At 39.9% G+C, this 13283-nt stretch overlaps 1 protein-coding gene across 3 annotated transcripts; it reads left to right on the forward strand.

Annotated features, from left to right (window-relative positions):
- Positions 1 to 421: 421 nt before the first annotated feature.
- Positions 422 to 6314, forward strand: LOC102785791 (gap junction beta-4 protein-like). 3 transcript variants are annotated; one of them, XM_006795170.3, is made up of 4 exons: positions 422 to 478; positions 1301 to 1431; positions 3612 to 4096; positions 4649 to 6314. In XM_006795170.3, exons 3-4 carry the CDS (start codon positions 3707 to 3709, stop codon positions 5072 to 5074), a joined length of 816 nt encoding a protein of 271 aa, XP_006795233.1. In that variant the 5' UTR covers positions 422 to 478; positions 1301 to 1431; positions 3612 to 3706; the 3' UTR covers positions 5075 to 6314. The 3 variants fall into 3 exon arrangements, with proteins under 3 accessions (XP_006795233.1, XP_035765606.1, XP_087690696.1); XM_087834570.1 differs by having other exon boundaries at positions 428 to 478; positions 1278 to 1431; XM_035909713.2 differs by lacking the exon at positions 1301 to 1431 and having other exon boundaries at positions 424 to 478.
- The last annotated feature ends 6969 nt before the right edge of the window (positions 6315 to 13283 follow it).

Below are 13283 nucleotides of genomic sequence, written 5' to 3' on the forward strand. Positions count from 1 at the left end.
CTCTGTATTGTAATGTGCTTATTTGCATCCATTTTGCATCACACGTCGGCATCAGACCTATGCAGATCGGTCTGGTTATCCACCTACATTTTCTGCTGAATATATTTGTTATCATTATGTATCATCAACCAACTTTTTGCATTATTTCTCTCTTTGCTGTGCTGCTATCTTTCTGCATCACGGTTTCCCTTCCATTTCTCTGACATTGTCTCTCTGTCACTTCTCGTTTTTCCTCAAAATACCCTGGGGCAGTTTTCTTCATGCCCAACATGCAAACTAAAACCGTCAGGTGAGAGAATGTAACTTTTTCTAAGCGAAGCTCCGCCTATCTCCCTCTGGTTCCTTGTGTTTACCAGCAAGGCCACACCTCAAGGCCAGCCCCCCTCTAAAGGTCTAGATGTAACTAAGTCAGTGAGCATTGAGGCAACAGCAGCTGACACATCACATTCATACATTTATGGTGCTCCCTGTGTCCAGGGTAAGGTGCTTTATATGTCTATATTTGCACAAATTAATGGATCAAGGAAACAGGTGTTTTGTAGCCCAATTGCTGAGTTCTGTTTTAAATTCAGACTAATACAAGAAAGGATGAGGACAAAAATATAGTAGTAGGAAACAAGTGGCCTGGCGAAATAAAAAGGGCACAAGTCTCACTCATTCGGTTTTTGTTGTATCATGTGCCAAGAGAACCACGTTATGATAAAATCAATTGGAAAAGAGAAATTTAAAAAAGAATATTAACAGAAAAATGGATTAAATAAATGTTTTCAACTGGTTTCTAAAGGAGTCCACAGAGTGAGCACAACAGAGTTAGAGTGGTAAAGTGGCAACTTGCTCAACCTGTAGAGCAAGTTGTATTCAAACCTCTGTGGGAGTGCCAGAATAGAGTCTGAATTATATTGGTTCATGCGTCACACTGCAGCCATAGTGTAATCTTTGTTATGTTTATGGATGTTAATTTATCCTAGTCTCTTTAAGACATTTAATTAAGAGAAAGCTGTCTGCATTGTCACATGAAGTGAAAGAGAAACATATGCAAAAAGATAGATAAGAGAGAGGGCAACATTGCATCTAAAGCAAACAGAAAAACAAGTTGTGGTCACCTCCCTTTAGACAAGATATGCTCTTCTCTCTGAGGTTTTGTTTATTCACTGAGAATCACTGCGGTCTGTGTTTGCATTTTGTATATACAAAAATCACATGCCTTTTACATTTGTGAATAGCAATAAATAGCAACTGCACGATGGTAGTAGGCTGTGTGTTTATAAATCCTTTAGGCATCTGTAACTCTTCTTTTAAGATGATGCCAGAAGATTTCCTTTAAGAATCATCCTGATGGCGGCCAAACATCTGAGTCTCGAGGCCCCGGCTGAGGCACACTGTGAGATTAATGCTGCTGGTTGTATTGTCCATTAGAAGGAGAGGTAAAAGGTAGGCAACTTCGGCAGTAATTGAATGTGTCTTGCCTTCAGTAGCCCATGTTGTGATTCTGAAGTCAAGTCTTTTTATGCTGTGTAATTTAATAGTCAGGAATGTTGTATAATAGAGAAAATAGCAACTGATTTGACAGCTCAATATCTCTATAGCGATGCTGAGATGTTGAGGGAAAGTGTTTCTGAACTCAAATAGTCGAGATTAGACGTGACAGAACTGAAATGGAACAGTGGACAGTGAAGCTGTTATCCAACATGTTCCCTGTCAGGCTGTGTGCATTTACCAGAATGAGATGTAAATGTAAAAGAGAAGCTTTTGTTTCTTGTTGTTGAAACCCGTTTGTAGCACAGCAGAATTTCTTTATGTCTAAATCCTAAAAATCCTAAGATCAAAAAACCTTAGTCTGTACATGGGATTTCATGTGATAACAAAGATGTTGTTTCAAAGAGTTGGCTTATAATGCCGCAGGTGTGGGCTTGGTTCTTTCCATAAACGGAAAGTTTTGATCATGACTCACTCACTCACTCACTCGTGGGATGAGACATAGATTAAAAAAGAAAAGCAAAAGAATAATGAGCAATAACCATGACATATTTGACATAACAGCTGACATATTTGCAGTCGCAATGGCTTAATTCGTGAGACTTCATATTTAACTCATCAGTAGTTAAGAATAGCTTACATGTTTGTAATTGCATTCGTTAGCTTTGGGGAACATTACTAGAAAAAAACTGCAGTGGCTTCGTAGTTGCTGTTGTAGAAATACTCCAAGAAACGCACTCATACACAGTTTGGCACACACATGACAAACATCAGCCAGTAAATGTACAGGATCATCATAATGCTGTGAGTTGACAAGATAAAAAATTAAAATACTGAAATCTTTAAAGGCACACTCCATGTCGAGTTTTTTGTTTGCTATGACTGCTGAGTCATTATGTCAGCTTGAACTCACTGCTAATCTTAATACATCTATTATATTCATCCCGAAAAATCTTTGAAATATGTATCTAACTAGATCTAACCAGATAAACTGGATGGCATTGCATTGGCCTCCAATAACACTGTGAGGAATCTTGTAGCGGTGTTTGAGAAATCTTTCAATGCGCATATTAAATAATTTCTTCCTTTTGCACAATATTTCCAAATGTAGAAAGACCCTGTCTCAGAGTGAAACTGAAAGTTCATGCTGGACTACTGCAAATCGTTATTATCAGGATGTTCAAAGAATTCCATGAAGAGTCATCAGTTGATTCAAAATGCTACAACAAGAACACTGACAGGGACTAAATGATTGCATATTTCTCTAATTTCGGCTTCTTTTCATTGGCTCCCTGTTAAATCCAGAATTAAATTTAAGATCCTTCTCTTCACATACTAGGTCTTGAAAAATCAGGCCACGTCTTATCTTAACGATCTCATACTACCATATCACCTCAATAGAATAGAGAAGTTCACTCTCAGACTGCAGGCTTACTTCTGGTTCCTTGGGTATTTAAAAGTAAAATGGGAAGTAGAGCCTTTAGCTATCAGGGCTCTTCTTCCCCTCTTCTGTGGAACCAGCTCCAAAACTCACAGACACTGCTGAAGAACTTCCCATGATGCTCTGAATTTTACTTCCTCACTCATCTACTTCACTCGCCATGTGTTTATACACCTCTCTGCATTTAATCATTAGTTATTATTAATCACTGGCTCTCTTCCACATTGCGCATTTTATTTCTGGAGGGTTCGTCATGTTAAATACAAGTTTTTCCTCCCCACTGTCGCCTAAGTAGTTGTTCAAATGGGTCATATGATTGTAGGGGTTTCCTCTGTATTATTGTAGGGTCTTTACCTTACTGTGCACCTGTTGTTGTTATTTAGCACTAAATAAATAGAACAGAATTGTGTGTGTGTGTGTGTGTGTGTGTGTGTGTGTGTGTGTGTGTGTGTGTGTGTGTGTGTGTGTCATGCATATGGTCTCATTGTATATAAATTAACACTGCAGTCTCAGTCAGTACTTGAAGTTAATATTTTCTTTCTATCTTTATTTAGGACATTAACTTAAATTAGAGGCTTTTGTTATATTTAACTCATTGGACCAGGACTTTACAAACCACTGACTGGCATCATATTGCTTCAAGTATTTTAACTACAAAGATTCTTCTAACATATTTTCTTGTTTCATTGCTCAGGTTTAGATCAGGAACTTCATTCCACCTGATCTCTTCAGGAGATCAACCATACTCCTCAAATTTCTGTCCCCTTGTCCCCCTCCAAGGCAGCAGTCATGAACTGGAATTGGCTGGAGGACCTCATCAGTGGGGTCAACAATTACTCCACAGTGTTCGGTCGAGTCTGGCTCTCAATGGTCTTCATCTTTCGGGTGATGGTGTTTGTGGTGGCGGCTCAGCGAGTGTGGGGAGACGAGAGCAAAGATTTTGAATGCAACACTAAACAGCCAGGCTGCGTCAACGTGTGCTACGACCACATCTTCCCCATCTCCCACATCCGCCTGTGGGCCCTGCAGCTCATCTTCGTCACATGCCCGTCACTGATGGTTGTTGCCCATGTCAAATATCGAGAGATGAAGGACTTAAAGTACACCACAACCCATGAGGGTAAACACATGTATGCCCGCCCTGGGAAGAAACGTGGAGGGCTGTGGTGGACATACCTGGTAAGAATGAAGGGTGCTAAAGTTTAATTCCACTGTTATTGTGTATGCCAAACATAGAAGGAGATTTGCAATTATAATGTATGAGCAAAAAGCTCCACCAAACTGATGTGAAGTTGTGTGACTTTGCAGGAGTGGTCTACGATAATGCAAATTTTGGTATCTATCAATATCAAGTATTGTAAAGACATTCAGATATTTTTTACAGTGTATGTCTGATGTATTTTTTTATTTCTAAATATATATATACTGAACTTAGAGGATAGAAACAAAGTACAGATCATATCACCCTAGTATCGATCTGATACTGAAAGAAACTCTATTTTAAGTGGTTCTATGCTTTCAAAGCTTCCTTTAAACAGTCATATAATATGTACCTACAGTGGAATGTGGGACTATTATGTCTGTAACATGGTGTCTTTTTTCTTGTCTTTAATTTCAATTAATTAGCAGCAATTATGGAACATTTAAAATTAATTCTGTCAAACACAGTCATTAGCAATGGAGAAATCCATGAGATTTTTCCTACTTTAACACTCATTTGTCTTCTTATAGGTGAGCCTGATCTTAAAGGCAAGCTTTGATGCTGGTTTCCTGTACATCCTTTACCACATCTACGAAGGGTTCGACTTACCACGTTTGTCCAAGTGTTCCCTGGCTCCTTGCCCGAACACGGTGGACTGTTACATATCCCGCCCCACAGAGAAGAAGATCTTCACTCTCTTCATGGTGGTGTCCTCTGCTCTCTGTATCCTGATGTGTATCTGTGAGATGTTTTACTTCATCGGCAAGAAAGTCAAGAAACGATTTAAGAGGAAAATAGATGCAAACAGGCAGGCGTTCGCAGAGACTCACGAGCTGAAGCCACTGTCAACAGCTTTTCCAAGGCACAAGTCTAGATCATCTTTGAGAGTGGATCCAACAGTGTCTAACCAGAACCTAAGTAACATCAAGACAGAGGAGACACCAACTGTGAAATAAGAATCATCTTGCTCGGGCTACTCTGAAAAACTAATTGAATAACTCCAGGTGCTACTGGAAGCAAATGCATCCTTCCGACGGCTTGCAGAACTGTTACTCATAGGGAGAAGAAATACCCAGTGATTTGTAAATAAAACTTTGTTAAACAATATTCTGCATGGAAATCGACACCAAAATTGCAGATGAAAAGGAAGCTATTTTTGAGTAATGATGCTTTATATGTGTATGGTGTGTGTGTCTGTATTCATGTTTTTATGTAACCTGCGCATCACTGGCCAATAGTAAATTGTGATAAGTTGTTAGATAAGGTCCTTCTAATGGATTAAACTTTAAAAGGTTGAAGGTCCTAAACTCCTGTAGATACCGAACAGATGGTGAACAACTTTACCTGAAAATACAGATTGACAAAGCAGAGCACCTTCCTGAACACAGTGATTGTTTGTTAAAGCATTTTACAATTATCAAATGGTTACTGCCTGTCAGTTAGGAAAAGTACATGCTGTAAGTAAACCCTTTATTCACCATAGCATTACACACTGAGTCACTCACAAGTACTTTACAGTAGAGATATCCATATGATCCCGCCATACTTGTTCTGGCGTCATCCGTTTTTTTACGCTACCGTCCAATCAGAAGCAGAGGACACGGGTGCGGTTTTGATAGATAGGACAATGCACCAATGGTGAGCGGAAATCGGACGTCGCCGTATCTGCCCTTACGGACACTGTCAAAAACTAACGGCTTTCAACTACGGACAAGTATTGAATTCCCGCATTTTATATTTTGTTTTTGTCTTCATAATAACATACTAATGTTGTTTATTGAGTTTGTTATCTCCTTTATTGGCTAATATGACAGAACTAACAGCACCACAACTAGTTTCGGTTCTTCATTTGTCTGCTGTGGTTAGCTAAGTGTTACACTGTAAAATGTTGCTATTCTTTAGCAACATTTCGGTTGGAAATAGCGAGTTAGTCAGTGTTTATTATTTTAATGTGGTCTTGTGGCTCAGGAATCAGAAGTGGGACCAAGTCATTGTTTACGGAGTGTGGTTTGAATAAATGAATCAATGAATTGAATTAATGGTGCACACTTTCTATATAATATGTATGTTAAATTTTATATTTGGGGTGAAATATCAATTCTTTTCAAGTAAACCGGTTCAAGTCCAGTTCAAGTCCCAGGTCATTGGTGTAAAAGTCCAAGTCAAGTCACAGTCTTAGAACATTTTTTCAAGTCAAGTCTAAAGTCATAAAATTAATGACTCGAGTCTGACTCGAGTCCAAGTCATGTGACTCGAGTCCACACCTCTGTCAGGAATACGTAAATAGTATAGTTCACCTCGTTTGAAGTGATAACAGTCATAGTGAATTTCATCTGAAAGTAGAGGCAACTCATCACTGTTGCTAAAACACATAATTACGACGTAAGTAAATTTTAACCTTAATTACCTAACATATAAAAGAAGTTGAGCTGTTTTATGTCAACAAACGAGGCAACACATTGTGTTGATCAACACATTGGAATACAATCTGGCTTATTTTGCTTGAATTGTGGCATTGTGAAGCTGCTGTACGTCCAGTTTTTACTTAATTCGTGAATCTTTTTTCTTGTATTAATTGATTACATCATCAAAAGGCTGGAATAAGCCCTTAAACAGCCGGGTGAGGCAGAGAGTGGGGGGGGATCCCACATGATTGTGAACTCTTTCTTTTGGGGAGACCAAAGGTGAAAAAACAGCTGAGTATTGTCTTTTGTCTTGTGGAAGGTATTTAAACCTAGGGCTGTGCCGGGTTTGGGAGAGACTCTGCTGGTCATTTGCCCTGTGATGGCTGTTCTCACTAAGCTTGGTTTTGTTCTGTTCTTTATTAAAGGATGGTGGCTACTGCTCGCCATTTAGGATTTATTAAATGAAAACTTCCACAAGAGCTGGCAAAATCTTAATTTGCATACTAGAATTAAGATTAATTAAGATTAATTAACAAATTTCACACAATTTGTGTCTGGGCCAACACCTAAAGACCACACTCTAGACCTTGTCTTGGGTTATGGACTTAATGTATCAAAGACTGAAACTTGTGTTTTATCTATTTTAGACCATTTAGGAATTGCATTTGATATTTTAATTCCTAGATCTCCAGCAAAACTGGGAAATTTGGGCACATTACCCCATTACTGAAATCTCTTCACTGGTTGCCTTGTGAAGTTCGAGCAGGTTATAAGGTCCTGTTGCTCATCTGCAAGGCTTTAAATGGTTTGGCACCTTTGTATCTCTCTGACCTTTGGCACCTCTGTTCCATCCCAAGCTCTCTGATCTCAGGATACTGGCCTTCTAAAAGTTCCTAAAGCCAGAAAATAGACTATTGGGGAACATGCTTTTTCTTTTCATGCCCCATTTTGTGGAACAACCTCGCTCAAGATATTAGGTAGGCAGTATGCTCTGTGAAGGTTTTTAAAGTCAAATTAAAGACCCACTTGTTTACTCTATCTTATGTGTCTTAATTCTATGCCTATCATTTTTTAAATGTTATCATTTTTTAAGTTGTATTGTTTTTTCTGCATTACTTTTATTTATGTATTTGTCTTTTTATCTTCAAATAACTGTTCAGCACTTTGTTTGAAAGTGCTTTATAAATAAAGTTGTTATTATTATTACTATTATTAAGAGCCCAGTTGAGGGACTTTTGGGGGAGGAATGTTGTTCCTCTTCCAATGTTTTATTTCATGCATTCCCTAATGGGGCTTTGGCACTCATTTAGTAGCTTTGTCATTTTGAAAATATGCTTTGACATTCTCAGCCAATTACTCATAATCTTTCAGTGCAGGGACATTAAGACTTTTCCATGCATCTATTGCTAGATGGTGTGCAGACTATCCAAGGTGTGAGGATGTAAACTAACATTTCAGGATATACATATAAATGGTGCTTTCCAGCAGTGTTCATCCAGTGATTTGCTCATTTGGCTCAACTGTCCCATTTCTACAAGACTTTTTGCACTTTCTTGTGAGGAGTTAGGAAACAGGTTTCTCTTTAGCCTAAAATGTGTTCTGCCAGGTGTTCAGGAAGAAAAACATGAAGTGATATATTCATCTACTGTCTCAGTGAGATACATTTTCATTCTTGATACTCTTCTGGGTGTTCACCTGAATAATAACCTGGACTGGAGCCACAACACTGATGCTCTTTACAGGAAGGGTCAGAGCAGACTCTACCTGCTGAGGCGGCTGAGGTCATTTGGAGTACAGGGAGCGCTTTTAAAGATCTTCTATGACACTGTGGTGGCATCTGTCATTTTTTACAGTGTGGTATGTTGGAGCAGCAGTTTATCGACAGCCGAGAGGAAGAGGTTGGATAAACTCATCAGGAAGGCCAGCTCTGTTCTGGGCATGTAAATGTTGCTGAACTGCAGAGCTCCTTCAGTGACAGACTGCTGCATCCTAGATGCATGAAGGAGCGTTTCCGCAGGTCCTTCCTCCCTGCAGCTGTCAGACTGTACAATCAGAACTGCTCCCAACAAACATAGATGTTTACATCTGCGCTGTAACTGCAATAATTTAATCAACAGATTCGCACTACAACCTGGTTTGCCTCTTATCTGTAGTTATTTTTATTTCATTTAATAACTGTACAGTACTCTCTGTATATAGTAACCATTGTCCTTAATGTAAATATGTATGTTTCTGTTCTGTGTCCTGTGTACTGTTTGTTTGTATATGTGTCTTTTTGGCTGCTGTTACAACCAAATTTCCCCTTGTGGGACAATTAAAGGATTATTCTATTCTATTCTAAAACACTTGTGAGCCTGCATTTTTAGCAAAGCCTCTCTGAAATTGATGTCCACCCTGCTAAAATTTAAACTCCCTCTCCTAAACATTGAGAGTTTAGAAAACAGTTCTTTATGCATCTCTAATCAGACAAAACTGTTTTTAGAGTTTTTTTTCATAGTGTTTAAATGAGCATAAAATGTCCTCTTTAGTTTTTACCAGGACGTCAGCAAGACAGAAAATGACTCTTTATGCTTTCCTTCTTCTTCTTTTTATACAGTAATAGCTCGTCATAGTTTCCTTGGTGACAAGTAACATGGTAACCTTGTATATTAGAATGAGTACTTGGTATTATGAGTAGTTGTGCATGGGCAGCATTAACATGCTCGTGTGCCATTAAAGGAGAAAACTGTCTTCAAATGTAAGGGAATTAGCTAAAATGGCACGTTTCAGACAGTGGAGGAAGTGAGGGGATGCACAATTGACTACTGTAAGAGAGAAAGGATCAAGGAAAGCTACTTTATTAGAGTCCACAAATACAGAATATAGAACTACAAATAAGCACACCAGACCCGCACTGAAATTGGATGCCTGAAACTATCTAAATTTAAGTATTTACAGTTTATTTTGCTTATTTTGCTTATTTTTAAGCTTATTTTGTAAAACAAAATTCATTTAGGCCAAAAATGTATTAGTCAGATGTCTTATGTAAAGAAATGGTGCATATCCTCATACTGCATGGGTAGTTTATTTAATCCAAATCCAGGACCAGTTTTCCTAAAGGGTTTTGTAAACGACAACCCACCGAGCACCCACCAAGAGTCCCAAGTGTCCAAGTTCAACGTTTTGCAGGGAGCATTTCTTTCTGGATTTTCAGAATTGCGTGTCATCACAGTGCAGAGTTAAACAGGCAAACTCTGATTGGCTGAGCACCCGCAACGTTGAACTGGGCGGCTCAGCAGCAAACCCAGCAGGGAAGAACTGCAAGTGACCACAGACCTTTAATTGCAGTTTGACCAAAATGTGCACTTGTATTTTAAATGTTAAAATCTATAAGTCAGTACAATTACATCCCATAATAGGTTGTTTTTATGCGGTAATATCACTACTGACAACCACTTCTGTGGCTTCTTAAGTGCCGGCTGTAGATGATGTGGTTGCTAGGTTTTAACCCTTTAAAACCGGTTGGAGCGGGCACGCTCTGTTTTGCGTAACTATTTTTAAATCCTGGTAGCACTGCAACCACGTAAGGTAGCGCGAAAATTTTTTTTTGCATATGAAACCGGAGGAGTTGTATTTACATCTTATGCCATCAGCTTGTCCTAGGTCACGGTTTCCTTCAACATATAGCTTTGCAAAAACTGCATAAAAAGCGCTTGCAGGAACACAAACATAATATTCCAGAAACATGCTTTGCCGAACACGTAACACTTCCTATGTTGGAATAGACGTCAGAGCAAACTTTCACATGTCCGCCATTGCCTGCCCGAAACCGGAAGTGACGTCATTTTCGCGGAAATGTAGGTTTTTTTTTACCATCAGGGCCTCATGAGCTATACTGGTGTTTTTAAAAGTTATCTTTGACTTAATGACTTTCTGTGTCGTTTCTGGGATGCTTAGAACTCATATTGCACTGCTGGAAATAGTTTATTTTGATGCATATGCTGCTTTTTTGCAAATTTGCACTATAATATTTATTTTCGGTTTTCCTGCAGTATATAAAAATTGGTGTATTTCAAAAATAAAACTATGAAGACACTTAAAATAAATTTCCTGTGGTGGGAAACTATTTTGTACAACTTTTTTGTATTTACAGTTTTGAGGGATAAGCCTTTTAAATTTCTCTAACTAGAAATATATGTTAAAAAAACCAAAACGATTTTAAATTTTTTTGTAGTTTATTGCACTTTTTTGCAATTTATGTAATTACTATGTACTTAATGCATACATATTATTAAAATCTGGGTTATAATGGTTGTATTGATGTATATCAACTTGAAATGCTCCCAAAAATGGCACTACAACATGTAAAAATATAATATAAGCTCTGGCGGACTTGGTTCTATGGTAGGTCTTAAAGGGTTAATAAGAGAGATAAGAGTTGCGAACAGCTCATATGAATTTCAAAGCTGTTTTAACAGTCCAACACTGGTCTCTCAATCTCCCGTTGGAGAGCCGTGAGCTTCTCCATGATGTTATCGAACTTGCGCTCTGTGATGTTGTCATTCTTGTGCTCAAAGAGCCGATTCTGAGAACTTGGCTCTCTGAGTGCAAATTGTAATCCAATTTGCAATCAGAGATCTTATTCTGAGTATTCACGGCAGCCGTAAGCCTCTCCAAGATCTTATCCGTGCTGCACTCAATGAGCCCATTTTGAGAAACTCACGCCTCTTCCCATCATTTCCACCGGGCAGCCTTGATGGGGTTTGAACAGCCCGTTCCGCTTTCTTAATTCTTCGATAAGTCAGGGCCAAGCCAGCTCCGATCAGCAAGAACCCTGTTACCATGGTTCCGAATAGGTAGATATCTTCAGCATTCAGGCTGAATGAAGCCCAAACTTCTCGTTGAGAAAGGGGTGTCAATTGCATTTAGGGACCAGTTGATCAAATCCATAATTCCTCTTTTAGGTTTTAGAGAACAGACTGTGAGAGAGTGTTCCAGGGAAAAGTAATACAAAAAACACAAGACTAGACAAGGTCATAAGAGGCTAAGCAGGGAAGCTAAGGGAGAGGAGGAGAGGAGAAAAGTGCGACCGCCTTCGTCAAGAGCAAGAGCAGCATGAGGGTGGGAATGGATGTCTGTATCTGTGTGTGCCATCTATATGTCAGGTTGGGTATCAGACGTCACCTCTCTAGGGACATCTCAGGTCCTCCAAAGTATGGAGGCCTATCTCCCCCCACCACTTCCCCTGCCAGTGGTAGACGCCCTCAGACATTGGTGCATTGGTGGTTCCTTGGTGTCCGGGGTTGGGCATCCAGGTACACACCGGCTCACTCCTTGATGGCTGCTTGTCGGGGCCTGGAGCCTGGGGCTCGCTCGGGCCACTTCGGGGGTACCCTCAGCCTCTCGGCCTGGGGCTCGGTCACTCTGGCACAGCTGGCTGCTGGCGGAGCTCACGGGCACGTCACTGCAACCCCCCCTGGCTTCTGCGCCGTGGCTGCTGAGTGACCCCTCATCTCGGGCTCTCCTCAGCTCTTTCTGGGATAGTGGCGCGGCTGACCCTGTGTTGGTCTTCCTTGGTCTCTTGTGTTCTGAGGGCCTCTGAATGTCTGGAGTTTTGATCTCCTCTATACCTGCTTCATGCCCTAGAGGACGGGGCTGTGGCTCCCCACACCCTTTAGCACAGGGGTGTCGAACTCCAGGCCTCGAGGGCCGGTGTCCTGCAAGTTTTAAATCTCACCCTGGATCAGCACACCTGAAACAAATGATTAGCTCATTACCAGGTCTCTGGAGAACTTCAAGACATGTTGAGAAGGTAATTTAGCCATTTAAATGAGCTGTGATGGATCAAGGACACATCTAAAACCTGCAGGACACCGGCCCTCGAGGCCTGGAGTTCGACACCTGTGCTCTAGCAGATCATTACATGAAGGAACCTTTTAAAACAAGCACGTTCATGCTCACAGGTGTACACACGGGTGCTCACGCACACAAACTACACCCTTTTTGGCTCCTACCTTTTTCTTTCTCAACAGGTGATCCAGGTGATTGATATATGTATTTTTTGTCTGCTTATTTTGTTGGTTTTTGTTTTTTGCCCTTTATCCCCGTCCCTCTTCTCCGCTGTTTTTCTTTCCCTCTTTCTTTCTCCCCTTTCTTTTCCCCAGTCTTTTCCCAAAATAAACAATAAAAGGTGAATCAAATGGACCATTACGGCAAGGCTGGGATGGTCCATTTGGTAAAGTAAATCCGTTGGGTATCTTTCTTTGCCTTTAGACAATAATTCTGATGGCAAAAGAGCCAAACAGGACAGGCAAAACAAAAAAAACCAAAACAACAAAAAAAGAGAGTGTAACTGTGTAAACTTCAAATATCTGCTTGATATATCAAGACATCACATATTTGCAAAAGTGCTCTGATGTTTTCGGAGACGTCTGTTACCCACCAGCTCGATAGCTGACCGGGTGGTCAAGGCTCACTAGAGCGGGCGAGAACACCAAACTCCCGGCACATTGTTTTCAGACCCCGTGGTCTTTTGCTACACAGTTTAAATATGATATATAAGTCACTTAGATAACTTAAGAATGTTATTGTTTGGCTTTTTCAGTGTTTTATTTGTTCCTGAATAAATCCTCAGTTTAGCTGACATTAAAGTTATAGTTTTCACACAGCAGAACAAGCGTCAAACAGAAAACTAATTAAACAGAAGTGTGAAATGGTCGAGAATTTACTCCAATGTCCTGTTATATTTTTGATAGACGGTTGCGTTTATTACATTCCACCA

This window comes from Neolamprologus brichardi, chromosome 22 (assembly GCF_056152115.1).
Source record: "Neolamprologus brichardi isolate AB-2024 chromosome 22, ASM5615211v1, whole genome shotgun sequence".
NCBI lineage: Eukaryota > Metazoa > Chordata > Actinopteri > Cichliformes > Cichlidae > Neolamprologus > Neolamprologus brichardi.

What these genes read in the sequence shown, in the direction of transcription:
- LOC102785791 (XM_006795170.3), top strand. Translation starts at nt 3,707, where the DNA reads ATGAACTGGAATTGGCTGGAGGACCTCATCAGTGGGGTCAACAATTAC. An exon ending in GGCTGTGGTGGACATACCTG is followed by an intron (nt 4,097 to 4,648) that starts GTAAGAATGAAG and finishes GTCTTCTTATAG; the next exon opens with GTGAGCCTGATCTTAAAGGC.